The 15,449-nt window shown below is 31.5% G+C and overlaps 2 protein-coding genes across 6 annotated transcripts; both read right to left on the bottom strand.

Moving 5' to 3' along the window:
- Positions 1–3,632: 3,632 nt before the first annotated feature.
- On the bottom strand, positions 3,633–6,686 carry LOC100791963 (agamous-like MADS-box protein TM6). Of its 4 annotated transcripts, none has more exons than XM_006590642.4 (7): positions 6,198–6,686; positions 6,013–6,082; positions 5,852–5,913; positions 5,320–5,464; positions 4,389–4,430; positions 4,207–4,251; positions 3,633–4,084 (listed from the first exon to the last, which is right to left on the bottom strand). In XM_006590642.4, exons 1-7 carry the CDS (start codon positions 6,383–6,385, stop codon positions 3,896–3,898), a joined length of 741 nt encoding a protein of 246 aa, XP_006590705.1. In that variant the 5' UTR covers positions 6,386–6,686; the 3' UTR covers positions 3,633–3,895. The 4 variants fall into 4 exon arrangements, with proteins under 4 accessions (XP_006590705.1, XP_006590704.1, XP_006590707.1 ...); XM_006590641.4 differs by having other exon boundaries at positions 3,633–4,087; positions 6,198–6,682; XM_006590644.4 differs by having other exon boundaries at positions 5,320–5,425; positions 6,198–6,682.
- Positions 6,687–11,204: 4,518 nt separating this feature from the next.
- On the bottom strand, positions 11,205–15,449 carry LOC100305572 (uncharacterized). 2 transcript variants are annotated; one of them, NM_001250347.1, is made up of 6 exons: positions 15,269–15,357; positions 15,055–15,158; positions 14,859–14,961; positions 14,707–14,770; positions 11,810–11,898; positions 11,316–11,579 (listed from the first exon to the last, which is right to left on the bottom strand). In NM_001250347.1, the coding sequence occupies exons 1-6, from the start codon at positions 15,296–15,298 to the stop codon at positions 11,484–11,486; spliced, it is 486 nt and encodes a 161-aa protein (NP_001237276.1). In that variant the 5' UTR covers positions 15,299–15,357; the 3' UTR covers positions 11,316–11,483. The 2 variants fall into 2 exon arrangements, with proteins under 2 accessions (XP_040862305.1, NP_001237276.1); XM_041006371.1 differs by having other exon boundaries at positions 11,205–11,579; positions 14,859–15,158; positions 15,269–15,449.

The raw sequence follows: 15,449 nt of genomic DNA, 5'->3' as shown, positions 1-15,449 counted from the left end.
AATAGGTAGTCGTGAGATGTAAGGAACTTGGTAAGGTTGGTGAAGATTAACAAAAATCAAATGCCAGGCAATGTGGCATCTTATGCGATAGCGGTGGTTGCAATTGCAAAGTGGTTTGGGCATCGGGTCCCGATGCTAAAGGTTAGTTCGTTGTGTTTAGACATTTTTATCATTATCATAACTAACAAACTTTCAATTTTCGCAAAGTCATTCAAAACTCAAAAGGCTTGCCTATCTTTTACAAACAATTTCTATTGGTGCCTCCAACCAACTTATCAAACCATTGGTAATTCTGGAAGAAACAGTGTATTTGATGGATTAGGTGTCGCCCAAAGTCATACATTTGGTACAACTCATTTCCTGATCAGCACAATGATTGCTAGATGAAATGAAGTTACTTTCAACTTCTGTTCTAATTAATCTCACACATGTCCAGTGATAAAATTCTTCTTCTACAAAGTTTAGGATTGCAAACCATATTCTAGAGTTTTCATTATATTGACTGGAAATTCACCTTTAACATAAACTTAGCTTAAGATTTTGATGTTGATTTTGTGAATTGGTCCTTAAAAAACATTTATTCATGCTCCAAAAAGTTTATGCACAACTTTCCTTCTTGTTTTTTCCTTGCTTCTTTTTTTTCCCCTTTAAAGATTCATTCTTATTGACATCTTCAAGGTTTGCACCGGTTGACTTTTCTTTTAATTGTAAAACAATCGTATAAAATCTCAGATTTTAAAAATTCTCTCATTTTATTTTAAACAGAATTACTTATATTTCTAGTCCTCCATATATCATGACTGTGCAAGTTTTTTTTTTTTTTATCAAGTTTCGATTACATTAATTGCTTCCCTCGAGTGTGTTTTTATTCATTTACTAACAGGTCTCTTCATCCCATTTTCATAAAATATTTAACGGAGTTAATAATTCGACAAAACATCAATGTAATTTGCCAAAAATTCAGAAATATCAATATAATTTGCTTTAAAATTTAAACTCTAAATAAAAACCTTCAAGTCCATGAACTGTTGTAAGCGAATTAACTATTCCGTTTGCACTGAGTCATCGGGACAAAAAATACACCGTCTCAGTTCTTGAGCAAAAATCAATGGATCAAATCAAGGTTTGGGAAATGAAATCATAAGTTGAACCACATAACAAGTTAACAACCTTTTTTATTATTAAAAAAAGAAGAAGAAGAAAAGTTAACAACCTTTTTTTATTTCTCTTTTATGATAAGTTGTCCTTATTTAACTGTTAACTATTAAATGAATAAGTTAGGATTCCAATTTTTAAGCCCGTTTATTAAATTCAGCATCTGGACCCTGTTTGGATGATACGGCTAACCTGTCTCGGACCAGGCCTGTACTTAACCCGCTTTTTTTTTTTTTTTATGGGTTTTTTAACTCTATTATTGAGGGGTAGAGGAGTACTACAAGTCTTCAACGTTCTGTTGTGGTACACTGTTAGTCTGTCACTTTAAATAATATGCAAAATTGTAAAATTGGTCTCCACTTTATCTCTAATTATGAATTTGGTCCCCCTATAATTTATTTACAAATTTGGTCCCTCAATTTTATAAATCTTTACAAAATTGGTTCCAGAAGTCCGATTTGGAGGTTGACTGTTAACTTCACTGTCACGTGTCAATGTCTAAGTGGTTCCCCGTAAAGACTTCATTTTTTTGTAAGTAAAATTACACTTTTGGTCTCTCAGTTTTACTCCAATTTCGATTTTGGTCCCCCTATAGTTTTATCCACACATTTGATTCCCCAGTTTTATAAATTCCTTTATAAATTGTTCCTGTAAAATTGGTCTTTTGAATGATTTAACCACTAGTATTAGAGACATGATAGGTCTTGATAAATCCCGTACTTCTTTTTTATTGCAAGTTTTTCACTCACTTGGAACCCAGAGAAAAATCATTCTTTGTCTCTCTCCTATTTTCGAGATTGTTTCAACTTGAGAAAGTGACACATGAATTTCAACCTGGGTCTGAAAAGGTTCTATAATAACTCCCTCTTTTTTTTTCTTTTTTTGCTCCCCCATGCGATATTATGTGTATACGACTGCTTAAGTGATCTATGTATGACAATAGTATTTTTGTTTGAAATTTGAAATACAACTTCTCTAGTAATGAAATTTGGCTTAATTTATAAAGAGATTTATAAAACTGGAGCACCAAATGTGTGAATTAAATTATAAGGGAATCAAAATCGAAATTGGAGTAAAACTGGGGGACCAAAAGTGTAATTTTACTTACAAAAAATGAAACATTTATAGGAAATCACTCAGATGTTGACACGTGGTATTGACACGTGACAGTCAACGTCTGAGGTTAACGGTCAACGTCTAAATCGGACTTTCAGGACCAATTTTGCAAGGATTTATTAAATTGGGGGACCAAATTTGTGAATTAAATTATAGGGGGACCAAATCCAAAATTAGAGATAAACTTAGGGACCAAAAGTACAATTTTACCAAAATAATACTAACCGGACCAAAAAAATTAAGAGTATCTTTGGGATAAATTTTTTATTTTAAAAAAGCTATTGAATCAAGAAAAGCTGTCTCTGTTACCCTTCATTCACGTTAAGACAACTTAATTATAATAGTTAGTTATTTTTTTTAAGAAAACAACCTTTTAATAATAAAAATAAATAAAGTTATTATTGAAAATTGAGAGCCTATTTTTAATTTTTTTTATCTCTAATAATTAAATGTTTTAAATATAAAATTAGTAATTAGAAATAATTTCAGTTATCCAATTTTAGTATATATATTTGTAATGTTAAAGTGGGATAACCAAACTAAATTTAGTATATTTTAGGATATATGCATAAAAAATATAAAAAAATAAGAGGCAAAAATAACTGTATAAAGTATCAATTTATTCATGTTTAAATGATCAAATTGACGGAAATAATATCTCACTTGTCTGACATGGATAATCTTATTCAAGTTAAATAAGACTAAGTGACAAAATTATTTCTCTAAATATTTAAGTATTTAACACAGGTAAATACAAGAACTATAACAATGGCTTGTTGGTTTTCACTCATTCTCACTTGCATAAGACAGGTTGGCCCCTTTGTTTATTTTCTAATAGTAAGTTGAAGAACTTAATCCACCCCGTTTTAAGGGTGGGCATTGACCCACTAATTCACTTAAAAAAATGAGAGTAATTTGGCCCACCCAAGCCGAAAAGTATATAAAAAAGCAAAACATTAAAAAAAAATAAAACTCAATAAAAAATCATAATTTTTAAAATATTATTTTAGTTCATAGGATCAACTCTTATCCTAAGCTTTTTTTTATTTTATTTTGGGTGGATTGAACGTGATAGATTAAGTGCAGTAACTACTAAAAGGATAGGTTAAATGTGCCGGTTTGATGAATATCTGATAGACTTCGACTGTTCAATAAAAAAACATTTAATTCAATGATTAGATTATTAAAATTAATTTAATATACATAAAAGTTATTGAACAGAATAATTTATTTTTAAAAGTTATTGATTAACTATACCTGCAAAGTAAAAATGTTGATTTTGCTTTATCTACTCGGGTCAGGTAGGCTAGGTTTATCTAAGTAGTATGATCATACTGAAGCAACGTACCAAGCAATTAATATTACATAACCACTCAATGTAAACTTATAATAACAAATAAAATACAGTCTTTCTGTTTTTCATACCACACTCTTGCCAAATACTACATAATATATATAAGCTTCAGCTAATTCTCGATCTGGATAGAGACTAGAGAGGTTGGAAGCAACGTTGCGTTTAAGTTTAACAGGTCCAATATAGGATAATACAAAGCATAATTAACAAGTGCTTAGTGCTTGCTTGCTAGCTAGTTAATTTACATTGCTAGTTAATTGTTGCACTCAATTAAGCAAGGCGAAGGTCATCAGTTTTAAAGGGTTCTTCTCCGTGAGAATGGTGGGAGGGAAGGTTCAGATGAGAATGGTGCTGATGACAGAACGCATACAGGGTGGAGGCGCCGTTGGCCAGTGCAACTGCTGATTCCTCGTCTCCTTCATCGTGCAAAATAAATTGTGGATGGATCGCACACTTTTCCTTCTTAATATTCAATCAAACATCAATGAAACCAAATCAAAAACAACATATATATGCAACAACTTTCATATCTATTATATATATTCATCTCAAGTTTCATCAAGAAGAAAAGTAGTTCTTACAAGTTCAAACAGCAGATCTCTATTCATCTGCTCCAGGCTTTTAACCTGTAAACCAACTTCATCGGATTATCAAGAGATCATATATAGAGTGTGGACCATAACCAAGAAAATTAAAGCACTAATTAATAATTATGCTACTAAATTTGAGCTATTCATTAATCATTACAATATATATTGCTGACCTTTTTCCTGCAGGTATCAGTCCGTGTTTTGATCACGTGGAACTGTAAAATAAAATGCACAAAAAAACATAACATGTCAGTTTGAAGCCTAAGGACAAATAGTGACGCAGCTAAATCAGCAATCCCAGTTGAAAGTTGGTTTACAAATATTCCTTTTTATTAAGAAACAACACAAAAATATTGCTAGATAAACTGAAAAGATAGGAGAATTAATAGTTTGTGAATTAAAGCTTTCTTTGAGATATGGTAGACCGAATTTAAAAACTAGAGTATGGAGAAATGGGAAACTACTGAATTGAACGAAGTAAAACCACATCAATCCTAAACTCCTTTCCTTATCCACTATTTAACTATAGAAATATTATCTTTGACCGGTTAGATGAGGTGTTCATTATTTTCTTTTAGTAAGTAGTATGATAAATATCATGGCACCTTTTTTCTCCTGCGTAATTTAATTACTTCACAGGTTTGGTCCTGTACTTACTCTTGTCTGACCTATGTTTTTTCAGCTTTCAATTTTAGAGGCCATTTAAAAAGTCATCTTAATCTAGTGAAAGGGGAAAATCTAGAGCAGTTGTGTGGATGACAATATGGTTGGTAGTCACATGGTGTGTTTGGATTCACAGAAATGCAATAGTTTTTAAGAAGGAAAGTTTGACTTAATTAGATCATTGGACCTTATTAAGGTTAAAATCATGATTGTTTTGTCTTCAAACTTTATAGTTAGGAAAATCTTTTCCATTTTTACATGCTGCTGTGTTAATCCTTTACAGTGTTTGAAGAGCTATATACTGTTTGTTTGTGTTGATGTCTTTGGAGTTGTTGAAAGAGTTGGCGTACCCTTATATATATTCTCTTTGTATAAATAATGTTTTTGTTCATAAACAAAAACTAATTAATTAAATGAAGCAAGTGTGAAAGATTTTTGTACCTTTCGTTCTCGTATTTTCCCTATGGAAGAAACCAAATCCTCTTCAAGAGTGCGCAGTTGCTGGAAGCTCATGTCGTCCATGTCCAAACCCTCACCTATCCTATGCCTTTCCAATTCACACAAGACAACTCCACCAATGAGCTTTCTTCAACCGTACCAAACAGTGAACACGTGTAATAAAAATATCAATTATTTATGACCTAAATACGTTGAAAGTCCCTAGTATGCGAACTTAGTTCTAGGCCCTTAATAAAAAAAATTATTATTTTAACTATTAGATATATTAAAATTTTGTTTTCAGTGTTAACTAGTTAAGTAATAATGTGTTATTTTATAAATTGATATTTCAAATATTATCAACAATTATCATAATATTATGTCATTACATAATTATAATAATAAAAATTTAAAATAAGTTTTAATATATAAAAAAAATATTAAGAATAAAAAATAAAATTTAAAATAAAATTCAGTTATTTATCATACAACTTAAACATATTTAAATGATTATGTATTTTCATGTTTTATTTACCTGATCTGTCTTCTGAGCTTGTTGTTAATATCTATCAGCTTCTTCAAGTTTTCAAGCATTTTCTGATAGCAAGAAAACACAAAAAAATCAGAAAGCAAAACATAATCACCATATATAATTACAAAAAAAAAAGAGAAGAAAAAGATGAGTGGTTGGTTAACCTCATAGTGAGAACGCCACAGATCAATATCCCCCAAAGTCTTCTGATACTGATCAATGATCCTTTTTGTCCTATTACAAGTCACAACCAAATGGAGTAAAAAAGAAGTGATTTTCCAGATATATATTGGAAAGAACAATTAAGAGATAGAAAGAGTTGATAGTAGAGTGTAGCTAGGGTACGGACGTGAGGCCAGGGCTAATGTATTCATGCATCTTGTTGTTTTTAGAGAACATGATAAGTGAAACCTTGGCATCACAGAGAACACTGAGTTCATGAGCTTTCTTGAAGATACCATTCCTTCGCTTGGAGTAAGTGACTTGCCTGTTGGTGGGGTTCTCAATCAACTTTATCTCAATCTTGCCTCGACCCATCTCCAGATATCGATCACTCACTAACTACTGAACCTAGCTTATTAGCTATGGATCTTCTCTTTTCTTTTGCTTCCTTTTCTTTCCAAGCACTGATATTAATAATAAGAGGGGTGGGAGTGCAGTGAAGAATAGAAGAGGAGAAGAGAGGCTGATACACATACACACAAAAAACAAAAAGGTGGAGAGCAGTGAAGAGAGAGAGGGTTTCCTAAATAGGAAGCTAAGCTGCCAAAGAAAAAGTAGGCTTGGAGTGTAACTCCGAATAAGTTCTAAATTGAAGAAAGTGTGTGTGGAAAGCAAAGCCAAGCACTAGTGGACAGCTGGTACCCCTCTTTAATTAATATACAGCGTTCTCTTCTTACTTCTATTTATTGGACACTGCCACAGTGTTAGTTACTACTAACCTTCATATATAGTTCACTTGCTTAAATCATTATTATTCTGTTAATTAAACTGCACCCTCGTGGGGAATCAAGTACATATGTGGTCTTAATTAGTCATATATGGTTGAGATGGAGCTTAGGATTAATGATGTTGCAATTAATCATTGGTTGAATTGATCATGCTTTATTCAATTAGAAGTACCATAATTTTCTGCATTGAGTTTTCCTTTCTCATGCTTGAGCTTGATGGCTGTTTGCGGTACGGTGATTGTTGGTCATTTCCGTAGAAGAAAGTAGAAACCTAGCTACTAGCTTCTTGCGTGCTTTATTTCAGTCATGATGGGTACACTGGAAGTTTTATAATTACTCCAAACACGATATCACGAAACATCAACTCCACGCTTATTTATTCAAACAAGAAATCATGGAGACAAAGAGCTCTAATTAAGTAGCTTTCCTCACCCAGGTTAATTAATGGAGATCAGATTTATTTAGGAATCATATGTATATATATATAACTTGGATTAAAAAGGTATTTCTGTTTCAACATATATATGAAGAATGTTGCACGAATAAGACACAAAGAAAGCCAGTACACTAGTTAGTTTATTCATTTTTAAGGGGTGACTGAAGGGAGAAATATTTTTCCACGTATTTTTTTTACACATTTTTAACTAATATCTCTAGTTAGTCTAGTGATACGAGATTGCTACATAGATTACCTAGTTTGACATAAAAGTGATGGAGTTTCCCTCATAATATTTTTTTACGTATTTTTTAATATTATTTTCTTTAATATTCGTCACTAATAAAACTTCCCAGCAGCTGATGGCCATAACTTGCTCACATAACCAATAAGTATTTACCAAACCGAGTATGCTTTCCTCTCCAACTTTTGACCTTTGTGTTTATTTTAATATGGAAATAGAGATCATGAAATTAACAAATTGGACCAAATGAGACAAACTAAGGTTTAAGGCACAGATAAGATAAGAACATTGAAAGTTTGTAATTAGTAAAGCCAAAGAGTGGAGTATCAAGTGTGTGTATATATATATATATATATATATATATCAGCAACACAAGTACAGAACACATTGATGTTGAAAGCAAATAGCGACTACTGTGGTATCAGCATATGGTGTCATTATACTAATATATAGGTATAGCTAGCTTAGCTTGGTACTAGTTGCAAATTATTTATCGCTCATCATTGTCGAGGCACGGCAATGTGATAGAGAAAGTTCGAAGATATTAACGTTGTTGGGTTGCATACGACCCGTTCCATCTTTCTCTAACCCAATGCGGCAATGCACACGGTCCTTCTTCCTGGCTCGCTAATTCCTTCTTTTCACTTCAATCACATGCTTCTCATTGTAATTTGTAATTTTACCACTTCTACAAGCTGCTTCTCATTCTAAGATCTTTTATAATTAGGAGTAACATTGTTTACGCCATAAAATTTCACGTACGTCAATTTTTACTTGAGAGAGATTAAAAAAAAAAAGACTACTAAAAAAAAAAAGACGTGTGTGATGAGATTTATAAATTTTTTGGTTTACAAGATGAGATATACTAATACAATCTAATAAAGAGAAAAAAAGTAAACATATTAAAAGTCACATTGTAATTTGATGATTATGTAAAAAAAAAAATTACACTTTCGTTATATAACCCTCTTTCTGTATAAGAATATGATAATTTATCATGTTTCAGTAAAAAAAAAAAAAAAAAACTATCGTGTTAGTAACATTAATACTAACAAGTTAATAGTATCACCAGCATGAACCTCTCTGCTGTCTCTCAATCAAAGGCTTCTTTAATTACCGTTTATTATTATTGTCTCTCTTCCTTGATTGTTGCAATAAAAAATGAAAGGCTTAAGATGTTGTAACTTGTAAGACATTGGCTGCATGAAGATTCGGGGAAGGATACAAATTCATCAATCAATCATGCCATCGTCTCAATCTATCTATCATAAGCGAACATATTATTTGTAGAACAAATCAAGCATCCAATTTTACATCAATAACTGAGAAAAAGATAAAATAACAATATAGAATTTTTTTTAAAAATGTGACAAATTATATAACCAATATAGATCAAGGTAAAAAAATTATATAAATTGTTATTATAGGAATAGACCGAATATTACAACTCGTAAAATTCTTCTGTTTAATTGTGATATAAATATAAATTTTAAAAATCCGTTATCAGTGGAAATAATTTCAATTGTATGTAATAGCACAAATAATCTACTATGCTCTATTGATAAAATTTCACCAATAATAATCCAATTTGATTAGAATAGAATTATCTCTAAAAAAATATGTGACCTAGTATGAAAATTAATATTTAGATGAATTAATATAACTTTACTACTCATTATTTTATGTATATTGATTAAGAAATTTAAAATAAATATAATAAAAATATAATATCTAATGTTATAAATATAGTTATTTTTTAATAAAATTTTCTATTTATTAATTTTTTATTCATTATCCTTAAGGATGTTTCTAATTAAACACTATAGAAAATCCGTTAAAATAAATGTAAAATATGTTGGAATTTTAATGTAAAAAAACTACTTATAATTTTTCGAGTAATAATACTCTGAAGACTGAAACCCTTATTATCATTCTCCTTTTGTTATTTGGTAACCGAGTAACCGCATTCCAGTTTTCGTTCATTCTCTTTTTTCATTCCTTGTGGCGTCAAAATGTTGTTTATTTTATTTTATTTGTGGATGCGCAGAGCCATACAGACACAGAAGCTAGGCGTAGGTCTGCTGGATTTGACGTTCAGTCTAAATTCTGACCGTCTCAATGTAATGAACCTCCATTGGACATGAAAGGATGAGAGAGACGTACAAAGAATAATAATAATAATAATAAATGATGTAATGAGAAAAAATTACAAAATTCTGTAAAAAAAAGGAATTTTTTTTTTTAAAATAGAATGAGTAAATGTTAAAAATTAAATATATATTTATAATAACTCTTTTATATTCAAAAGCCATAACCCAAACATTTACGTTGTATTTGGTAGAGTAAGGAAACAAAGGAAGTGGAAATAGGAAGAAAAGAAAAAAAAACATAATAAAAATAGAGTGAAAATAAAATTATGAGATTGCTTGATTTGAAAGAATAAAAAGAAATTAAATTATTAATAAAATATCATTTTACCTTTACAATGTTAATATTCTTTTTTTTTTTAAGTATCTCCATATAATCAATTATGGTTACACATAATCAATTATACATGTATACATGTGTTTGATTTTGAATCAGTGTGAAACTAAATTCACGTCCAATTGCCAATTTACACAGGGATTTATATTTTCTGTTTCAAGTTTTCACGTCATTGACCCACATATAGCCTCTGCCGTACCAAACAGATTCTATGTATATATGCATAATTTATTATGCTAATGATAATAAATTTTGCTCCTCCACATAATTGAGTAATTCTGCCGTACCAACACAGGCCTCGTATAATCGATTATGCTCCTCCACATAGTTGATTAACTCGTGTCTTGTACACCACAAATCACACGAGTTTTTGCTACTAGTGAGACTAAAAGTTTGAGCTTGTGAGGAAGAAGATAGAGAAACGCAGCATGAGCACGAGCATGTGTTCCAAAGTTGCAGCTTGCAAGAAAGAAGAAACACAAGGAGCACGAGGACACCTGTTTAGTTTTTTAAAAGAACGGGTGGCTGAAGATTTTCCACACAAATCTTTGATATCTTGAGTGTAACCTAAAAACTATTATTGACCTTACCAATTTTTTGAATATTTCGCTTATTTCCACTCTACCAAACTTTAAAAAAAATATCTCCAAATTTTAAAGACTAAAAAAATACAAGTTTTAATTTAGAGGACTAAAAATTCGTGATTCTATCTTTGAAGATTTTTATGCTGGTTTATTATGAAGATATAATTTCGATCTACAGTTAAATTTTCAACTTCATAGAATCCTAATCGAAGAATTCAATTATATGAATAAAGCTATGCCTTTCTGACAAAATCATATATCCTTTTGATTACTACAAACAGAAGTTCTAAACAAAAAAATAAGAGAAACATTTAATATCTGGGAAGCCTAAAAATGTTTAATAATTTGTACATTAAGATATTATTTGAAAGATATAGAATTATTCACGCGCAGTCCTCACAACACACACAAAATGCAATGTTAGCGAATAACTGTCTCCCATTCTTTTTCTTTTGGGCAAGAATAAGGGTTAACCATTCCAAACTCGTAACTTTTCTAACCAAAACAATAAAATAAAAAATACTAGGTGCTATAAATAATAAATATCAGAAGTTATTTTCTATATCAATACTGAAACTCGGAATATCGGCAATGCATATAGTCAATTATGAGATATAATGGGCAATTCTTAAAAGAAGTATGAAACACAAGTTGTCAATAAGGGGGTTAATCAGACCATCTATATCCACATCCAAATACCTGTGAGATTAACCACAATGTTTTGAGTTTGTTTGCTCCTTAAGTTGCTTAAGACACATAGTTTCCCCTTCCTTTACAAATACCAGGCAATGCCAATTTACAGCAGAGTTATTATCCATTGAATTTAAAGGGATCCTGGTTTCTCAAAATGCATTTTCCCATTTCTTCATTTTGTTTTCAAAAGGATAATCCTCTACTCTACTTTTGTGGACTTATTAGAGAAACTGGTTTATAATTATTATACTTTGTCATCATGGAACCACCACCTTGTCTCCTTGGGTGATCTGCCATTTCTGCAGTTCTTTACATAGCGGTCATTATCTTCAGGGCGTTGCTGCCAAAGAAATAAAGTAAAGAGTTATTAAGCCGAAATGACACCCATGATGGATCGATGACCTACCTAAATTCACCTGAAGAATCTTAAATAATAACCAATCATTTATCAAATTAATGTTTATTTAACACCTTGGTTAAAAATATAGCATGTCCTATATGGTCCAGTAATCCCATCATAGCACAAAAGGAATTAGGAAAATACAAGATTCATGGTAAAAAAATTCACACCTTTGTGGTTGAGCTTGAAAGCATTGAGAGAATACTGATGCAGATAGAACTAACTGTCATCGCCGGAGACCATGAATCATACAATATATCTGCATGATGCCAAGCACATTAAATGTCAGCTCACCATCAAAAACCAGTACCAAGTCAATCACGCTTTCATCTAAATTTAAAAAGAAAAAAATGGCTAACTATAAAGTATGACACTAATATTGATGGGATTTCAGAGCACATCAAATTCCCAGAAGCAAAAGGTTGATGCTTCTTAAATCCCTTCCATTTCTTAACCCCAAAATGAATGATAAAGAGAATTATCATCAACTAGTATTTTAACATGTGCATTATAAAGGATAAATATTTATTTTTATATAATTAAAATTAAAAAAAAATTACTATCTAGTATCTACGAATATATAAATTACACTTTTTATTTAAAATGAACAATTTAAATAGTAATAAAATATTGTTTTTAACTATTGACAATTTCTTTTAAAAACTTATTGAAATTTAATTTAGAGATAAAAATAAAAGGGGCTAGATAAAAAAGAATAAATGGTTAAGATAATTAAGTATACAAATAAAAATAAAGGAATGATAGTTTAAGATGATTAAGAGAATTTATTTGGGAAGTTATGGGGATAGTACATTAAATGCACATCTAAATATGAGAAAAGAGAAAATATTGAAAAAGTCTAATTGAGAAAATGCATATCTAAATATGAATTCTAATTTATAATATACGAGTTAGATATCTAGACTGGCATGAATGCATAAAGGAGAAAATAATGCATTCTTAACTTCAATTATACCCACTCTCCATTGCTACCCTTCTTCAAATGCCTATTTTTAATAAAAAAATAAAAAAGGCGGCGCGGGGGGGGGGGGGAGAGGTCTTACAGAAACTTCTTAATCAAATATCATACAACTCATTTACAAAGTCAAACCATTTTTCCGTACAAACTCCTCCACAATTCATCCCAGAATAGATAGAGAGAAAAAGAAAACAATAGAAGCAGCTCAAACCCAAATTTAGACCCTCGGGAGGGAGGGAGGTAGAGACATTTTCAAAGATGAATATGAACATTGAAATATACCTAAACTTGTCAAATCATGAATCATTTGTTCAATTTTAGAAACATTAGCTATAACATATATACAATTTTAAACATTAATAAAAAAAAACTTAAATATCCATGATTCAACACCCTAAACATCAAGGAAATTCTCAAAAGTCTCAAATAGTGCTTATATTTCACAAATCACCAAAGAAAAAGTAAATTCCAATAACACAATATCATCATAAGCCAAGTTAGATGAATTCATAAGTCATAATTCTTTACGTGCTCCTATAAATGATAGTTCATCCTAAGTGCAATCTATTGTCAAGAACGGTACAAAGTTATGAGAAAGCATCCTTCTTCCCCTTAGCCTTAGGAGCTACATAATGTTACATTACTGCTTGAAGCCTATATTTCAAAAGAGCACAAAACAGAGCAACGATACAGCAAATTAAGGTGCATAGAGTAAGCAGGTGACTGTGTAAAGCTTCTATTTCAGAAGAATGAAAATGGAGCAATGGAACAACCAAATAGGGTGCATAGAGTAAGTAAATGAGTGAGCATATGGAGTCCCTATTTCAAAAGTATGAAAAACAGAGAAATGGAACAATTAATAGGGTGCATTTAACAGCACTTCTTCAATTTATTCTCATTTGACAATTTGAGCTTCTTTGGTTTTAAAATTTCTCTCATGAATATTGGAACGAAAAATAAAAAATAAACTAACAAATTATTGAATCATTTGTCTCATGTCAGTGATATAGAATCACATCAATTCAAGCATGCATGACACAATTCAAAGCTATCTACAGTTTATTAGAAGAAACAAATTACTAGCTAGGCAAATTGCATACAACTGTGCAATTTGAATAGTTTTTTTTATTGGCAAATGTTAGTTTTTAATTGTTAGTTTTCTGTTAGTGGGGGGAATCGAACACGCTACCTTTCTCTCCCTCCCTTCTACCACCCAACCAACCTTATAACCTGTGCAATTTGAATAGTGAATCAAACCATTCTAACCACACAAAACAAGATATGAGGGCATGGAAACACCAAAAAGAAAACCACTTTGTACGATACAAAGGACACATTCTTCTCTCTATTCCTCACATATATGGTATACCATACTTTTTCTATCGTTTTGCTAGGTTACCATCACAACCATATAGTAGCATTCCTAACATATTTAAACTTGTATTATGGTCCAATTAGATTCTTGGACATGCCAAACCAGGGAGATACACATCTGCAAAATGTCAAGATCATTTACTACAAGATTCTCTTGTTTCATCCATTTTCTAAAGTTTATTCACTTTTTAAGTATGAGCTATTTTCAATAAAAGAATGCTATATCTTGCTAACAAATATCCCTAATTACACAAAGCCGTAAGTATTCAACAACAATGTAACAGCATTCACTGTCTTTGAAACTTCAAATGCACCCGATTGTTAATATTTTCTTTTAATTAATTAGGAGAATTTTGTTGGGAAAAAGATAGAATTATCCCTTTAAAATTACAAAATAAATTGATTTTATCAGGTACTGGAGAAGCTTAAACAAGTAAACAACCAATCGCATACTCTTCCCCAAAATTCAGAGCACGCAATTATAATTTTGAATGTCAAGACTTCAGAGGAAAATCCGAAGCAGATTACAACAAAAGTCAGGGTCTGAAACAATCCCACAGCATAAAAGCCAAAACAAACAAACAAACAACAACACATAACAAAACCATGTACCAAAAGGGTATGCCAGAATATAAACAGAAAAAAACACTAACGAACGGAATATCCCATAGATTAAACCACAAAACACGGTAACTGAAAAATCCACAGACATACCTAAACAAATGTGGCCGTTACTGTAGATATGGGGATGCAGCGGAGCCGGATGCAAGAATATCACCTGTAAAACCGTCGATAACATCAGTGAAAACCAAAACATGGTACAAATCAAAGGTTAATTTTGTGTATGAAAGGGACAAAAGAGGAACCTGAGGAGCCTCCATTGGGTAATTCTCAGGAAAATCAACCTGAAGCTGGTAGGTCTCATTAGCGTAAAGTGTCCCAGGAGCTCCAGTGACTTCAACCACCCACCTTCCAGAGAGAAACAAAGCAAAGGAATGTAAAGGAATAATGGAAGAACGAAATCGATAATATTTAGGGTGTGGATTGAGAAGAATCTGGTACCTCTGGAGATTGTCTGTGACTTTGTGCTTGAAACCAGTGGGGGGATTGACCTGCCACTCCACGAGCTCTTTCTGGAGCCTATTGCAGGCAATCTTACTCAGATTCTGAAACATACATCATCATCATCATCAAATAAAATCCCAAAATTCAACCTAAGAAACGAATGAACACGCGGAAAGAGAGAATCGAAGAGATTTTGAGAGTTAGGGCTAACCTTGCGAGCGGCAGCAGAGGAACTCGTCATGATTCTTTTGCGCGTACACGAATGGAAGAGAAGAGAGGAACAATTCTCAATTGTCAAAGAAAAAGAAAAAAGAGAAAGAAAGAGTAGTGAAAATGTGTAATTAAATAGTGAAATGTGAAACCAAGAGAGGGGTTTGACGAACCATTGGTAC

This window comes from Glycine max, chromosome 11 (genome assembly GCF_000004515.6).
Source record: "Glycine max cultivar Williams 82 chromosome 11, Glycine_max_v4.0, whole genome shotgun sequence".
Taxonomy (NCBI): domain Eukaryota; kingdom Viridiplantae; phylum Streptophyta; class Magnoliopsida; order Fabales; family Fabaceae; genus Glycine; species Glycine max.
Note: the sequence above shows the minus strand (reverse complement) of the source record. Positions and strands in the feature narration are given on the sequence as shown.